This window comes from Ceratina calcarata, unplaced genomic scaffold (genome assembly GCF_001652005.2).
Source record: "Ceratina calcarata isolate Rehan_Ccalc_2016 unplaced genomic scaffold, ASM165200v1 scaffold90, whole genome shotgun sequence".
Taxonomy (NCBI): Eukaryota; Metazoa; Arthropoda; class Insecta; order Hymenoptera; family Apidae; genus Ceratina; species Ceratina calcarata.
In genome coordinates, this window is record NW_017180369.1 from 352023 (window position 1) to 357690 (window position 5668).

General features: G+C 41.3%; 1 protein-coding gene across 2 annotated transcripts in view; it reads left to right on the forward strand.

Annotated features, from left to right (window-relative positions):
- Positions 1-5668, forward strand: part of LOC108631525 (alpha-tocopherol transfer protein-like) — a 10785-nt gene extending 5117 nt beyond the window's left edge. The window contains exons 2-5 of one of the 2 annotated variants that reach the window (XM_018035510.2): positions 1414-1549; positions 1740-1899; positions 2332-2801; positions 2988-5668. In XM_018035510.2, coding sequence (XP_017890999.1) covers positions 1414-1549; positions 1740-1899; positions 2332-2801; positions 2988-3139 — 918 coding nt within the window. In that variant the 3' untranslated portion in view covers positions 3140-5668. Of the gene's footprint in view, positions 1-1413; positions 1641-1739; positions 1900-2331; positions 2802-2987 lie in introns of those variants that run through there. The other variant, XM_018035512.2, reaches the window with a different exon arrangement.

A 5668-nucleotide genomic window follows, 5' to 3' on the forward strand; every position in this document is an offset into this window, starting at 1 on the left:
AGGAAAAACGAAATTTTTTTCCAAAAGTTCACCGTTTCGACGGTGGAATGGTCGGATTTTGTCAACATCAATAAAATGCCAAATAATCATATGTAACTCATTAAATATCGAAGTTAGAAGAAAAATAACTTTTATTTAAAGCATGCTGATGACTTATACGGGGATTTTGAGAAAAAAAATTTTCCGAGATTTTTCCAACGTTGGCGCTCGTAGCGAAATGGTTGAGGGTTTAGTTTTGCTTAATCGCCTTTCACCCGGTGTTCGTTAGAATTGTCTCATGGGTCGACGAAGAAATTAGTATAACACGAGAGGACGTCGTGAAAGCACGGTGAATCATCGAGCGAGGTATGAGATTGGTAAAAATACAAGGAGCGCGCGAACGATTACTCTGAAGAAAAAAGTGAAACACGGGATTCCTCTCGGTCAGCCGTGGCGAGCTAGAGAAAGTTTAGCGTTGGGCAAGCCAGGCTGCTGGCCGGCATTAATTTCTCGCGTAAGAACGATGGGTATCTCGACTATTTGCGTAACCTGTTACGGTGCCCCGTTGCACGTGCAGCGCTGTAATAACAAAGTTGCACCTGTTCTATTCGAATTGAACGGCTGGTCCACGCGAAACCACAGAAAAAGTAGATACAATGAAATCATACAGGAAAATTATTATTTTTGGTAGACAGTTCTGAATTAAAGTTTAATTTACAGCGACGTTCATTCGTGAATCTCTCTTTGGAAGATACACTTCAACGAAACGACTGTCTCTCTCCCTTAATGACGTTTCCGTTAATGGTGGCTCCATGAAACATAAATACGACGCAATTTTCCTTTATAAATACCGTCCGCGGAAAACGTATAGGAGTCCCCGGAATTTACTCGAGTCTCACGTGGAATTTAGGTACACGAAATTCGTATATCTGCAGAAATTTCAGTTTGCGAACGAGCTCCTCGCGCAGGGAGATTATGTATGCATGAAATTCACGTGTGCATCTTCTGCCGCGTAACGTATTATGAAATTCATAGGACGACACGAACCGTCTTGTCCTACGAATTTCACGATGTAAATCTACAAGCCGATCTCGCGTTCAGAAACGAATTTTAGTCTGGAGATTGGAAAGGACGAGGATTAGAAAGATCGTTAGGAAATAAATCGCGTGTATTGCGTGTCGAAAAAGGAAACGATACGTCGAATCAATTAATTGCGCAACGTGGTCGCTTCGCGTGCGACTGCATGGGACGTCGTTATTAACTACTTAGGACCGTCACAACGTCGTCTTATCAAGCACGGGTTTGACGTGTCCTCCCGTCGCGAATCACGACTTCCCTTAGAAATGACCAGCATACAAAACAGTTTCGCAATTCTATTTCTCATTTCGCAAGATAATTATCAATCGTTTTGAGAGATCGACCGATATTTTTCAGATGTTGATCCAGCCGACAGAGGAGATGTCCAAGATGATCCGGGTGGAGCTGAACGAGAACGTGGCTACGCGCGACAAGGACTTGGAGATCATCAAAGAATGGCTTTCGAAACAGCCGCATTTACCTCGTTACGATGGTAATTCGGAGAGTCGACTAATCGTAAATACGACGTAGCCTCTCTCCACTATTATTCTGCTCTCTGCTGCTCTTCGGTGCTTCCACAGATGGTGAATCCCTCCTTAAAATCCCGCAGATTCCTCGCTGTAGCAACGCCTAGCTTCCTCGTTCGCGCATACTGACACGCTCGTCTTCTTTCACCGTTCTAGACGATCGCCGGCTAATGACGTTCCTTCGAGGTTGCAAGTTCTCCTTGGAGAAATGCAAGAGGAAGCTCGACATGTACTTCACGATGCGAGCCGCGGTTCCGGAATTCTTCACCAACCGCGACGTCACCAGGCCGGAAGTACGAGACGTTTTGAAACAAGTGTAAGTTTGCGTTTAAATGCGTTATGAAACGAAACGGCAGGCAGTCGAGGGTCTCGACGCGTCGCCCGGTGACGCGTGTTTCATATTCAACGTGTCTCTACCGCTAGACGCAGTATTAAAATAAAGAATTTTCTAATCCGACGAGCGTGAGCAATTTTCGCAGCGACATCGACACGAAGTGCGCTCGAGTCAGTCGGGAAACTTGCCGAGAGCAAATTTACATAGCGTAACGAGAAAAGTTCCGGTCCGTTTTAATAAACCCTGACTCTTCAGTATTTAAGTCTAGCCGGCGCCGCGAAAAATCGCTCGTACAATTTTATCAAAAGTTACGAACACTAGTTTGTCAAAATAAGACTCTTATACGAAAGAATCGTTTCGCGATCGAAGTTGAGACTTATTCGTAACTAATCTCGAATCCCCGATTTTTTTCAGTCAAATTCCTCCACTGCCGGGCCTGACCACGAACGGGCGACGGGTGATAGTGATGAGAGGCGTCGACAAAGACATGCCGACCCCGAACGTGCCCGAGTTGATGAAACTCATTCTGATGATCGGTGATATACGTTTGAAGGAGGAGCTGATCGGGGTCGCGGGAGACGTGTACATCCTCGACGCGAGCGTCGCGACGCCGTCGCACTTCGCCAAATTCACCCCGGCCCTCGTCAAGAAGTTCCTGGTCTGCGTACAGGAAGCGTACCCGGTGAAGCTGAAGGAGGTGCACGTGGTGAACGTCAGCCCGTTGGTCGACACCATCGTGAATTTCGTCAAACCGTTCGTGAAGGAGAAGATCCGCAACAGAATTTTTATGCACAGCGACTTGAAGACGTTGCACGAATACGTGCCCAAGGAGATGCTGCCCACGGAATACGGCGGCGACGCTGGACCCATCCAGGCCATTCACGGTAAGTAAACGATTCTTGCTTCAGGGTCGACACTCGTTTTGTAAACGAAATCGTAAAGTCTTGATTCGTCTCCCTTAAGGACCGATAAATTCTTGCCATTCCGAAGAGTGGCTCTTACCTTTTCAAACTACTTTCTCATCGTAATTGGTTTGCCTTCTTAAGAGAATTCTCAATGCGTGTTTACAGAGTCGTGGATAAAGAAATTAGAAGAGTATGGCCCATGGTTCAAGGAACAAGAGTCCCTGAAAACGAACGAGCTACTCCGGCCAGGGAAGCCGAAGACGCATGACGATCTGTTCGGTCTAGACGGATCGTTCCGACAACTGGTGATCGATTAAAATAGTAAGAGCGTATCAGTCGACGATACTTACTTAAATTAGAATAATATCGATCAGTCTTCGTCTCGGTGTTAACGCGAAGTACCTGCTGTTCTGGTGTACTGTTTAGAAGGTAATCGTAAAGCGTTCGAAATTATGTAAGACCCTTCGATTTCCGTTTCTCCGTTCCGTCCTTCCATTTATTAGTCTTAGACGAATTGTAAAAATTCGTACGTCCCACGTTCTCGGGAAATGGGCTCGGTTCACGTGCATTACTCGATGTCTATACTTGTATAAAAATTAAGATAGATCGAATATACGTACGTCTCGCGATTCCAGGGTAATTTTACAACGAACGACATTATATGTATTTGTAAATAAAGACCGGTTATCCGATTATCCATACTTCTCATGTATTCTGCGATCAATGTATATTCTCTGTGTATGTACTTTTACAAGACGTGTGTTCACTGAACGTCGTGCTATCAGACGTTAATAAAATTTGCTCCTACCTACAGACACTACACCTACATCTGTCAGTAGCACGAACGCTTTGCTATTAGCGATTCGCTCACGATATTCTTTACGTGTAAGTACTTTAATTTTAAGTACTCTACTTTGAAATTCAGTCGCGATTCGTTAAAACTGCTTCGCTAGGAACCGAGATTTTACTTTTACCTTTTTACTTTCTATTTCGGAAACAATATGATTCCGTCTTAGAAAAATTTTACTATCTCGGTTTCTAGCGATTCGCTCATGACATTCTTTACGTGTAAGTACTTTAGTTTTAAGTACTCTACTTCGAAATTCAGTCGCGATTCGTAAAAACCACTTCGCTAGGAACCGAGATTTTACTTTTACCTTTTTACTTTTTATTTCGGAAACAATATGATTCCGTCTTAGAAAAATTTTACTATCTCGGTTTCTAGCGATTCGCTCATGACATTCTTTACGTGTAAGTACTTTAGTTTTAAGTACTCTACTTCGAAATTCAGTCGCGATTCATTAAAACCACTTCGCTAGGAACCGAGATTTTACTTTTACCTTTTTACTTTCTATTTCGGAAACAATATGATTCCGTCTTAGAAAAATTTTACTATCTCGGTTTCTAGCGATTCGCTCATGACATTCTTTACGTGTAAGTACTTTAGTTTTAAGTACTCTACTTCGAAATTCAGTCGCGATTCATTAAAACCACTTCGCTAGGAACCGAGATTTTACTTTTACCTTTTTACTTTTTATTTCGGAAACAATATGATTCCGTCTTAGAAAAATTTTACTATCTCGGTTTCTAGCGATTCGCTCATGACATTCTTTACGTGTAAGTACTTTAGTTTTAAGTACTCTACTTCGAAATTCAGTCGCGATTCATTAAAACCACTTCGCTAGGAACCGAGATTTTACTTTTACCTTTTTACTTTCTATTTCGGAAACAATATGATTCCGTCTTAGAAAAATTTTACTATCTCGGTTTCTAGCGATTCGCTCATGACATTCTTTACGTGTAAGTACTTTAGTTTTAAGTACTCTACTTCGAAATTCAGTCGCGATTCATTAAAACCACTTCGCTAGGAACCGAGATTTTACTTTTACCTTTTTACTTTCTATTTCGGAAACAATATGATTCCGTCTTAGAAAAATTTTACTATCTCGGTTTCTAGCGATTCGCTCATGACATTCTTTACGTGTAAGTACTTTAGTTTTAAGTACTCTACTTCGAAATTCAGTCGCGATTCATTAAAACCACTTCGCTAGGAACCGAGATTTTACTTTTACCTTTTTACTTTCTATTTCGGAAACAATATGATTCCGTCTTAGAAAAATTTTACTATCTCGGTTTCTAGCGATTCGCTCATGACATTCTTTACGTGTAAGTACTTTAGTTTTAAGTACTCTACTTCGAAATTCAGTCGCGATTCATTAAAACCACTTCGCTAGGAACCGAGATTTTACTTTTACCTTTTTACTTTCTATTTCGGAAACAATATGATTCCGTCTTAGAAAAATTTTACTATCTCGGTTTCTAGCGATTCGCTCATGACATTCTTTACGTGTAAGTACTTTAGTTTTAAGTACTCTACTTCGAAATTCAGTCGCGATTCATTAAAACCACTTCGCTAGGAACCGAGATTTTACTTTTACCTTTTTACTTTCTATTTCGGAAACAATATGATTCCGTCTTAGAAAAATTTTACTATCTCGGTTTCTAGCGATTCGCTCATGACATTCTTTACGTGTAAGTACTTTAGTTTTAAGTACTCTACTTCGAAATTCAGTCGCGATTCATTAAAACCACTTCGCTAGGAACCGAGATTTTACTTTTACCTTTTTACTTTCTATTTCGGAAACAATATGATTCCGTCTTAGAAAAATTTTACTATCTCGGTTTCTAGCGATTCGCTCATGACATTCTTTACGTGTAAGTACTTTAGTTTTAAGTACTCTACTTCGAAATTCAGTCGCGATTCATTAAAACCACTTCGCTAGGAACCGAGATTTTACTTTTACCTTTTTACTTTCTATTTCGGAAACAATATGATTCCGTCTTAG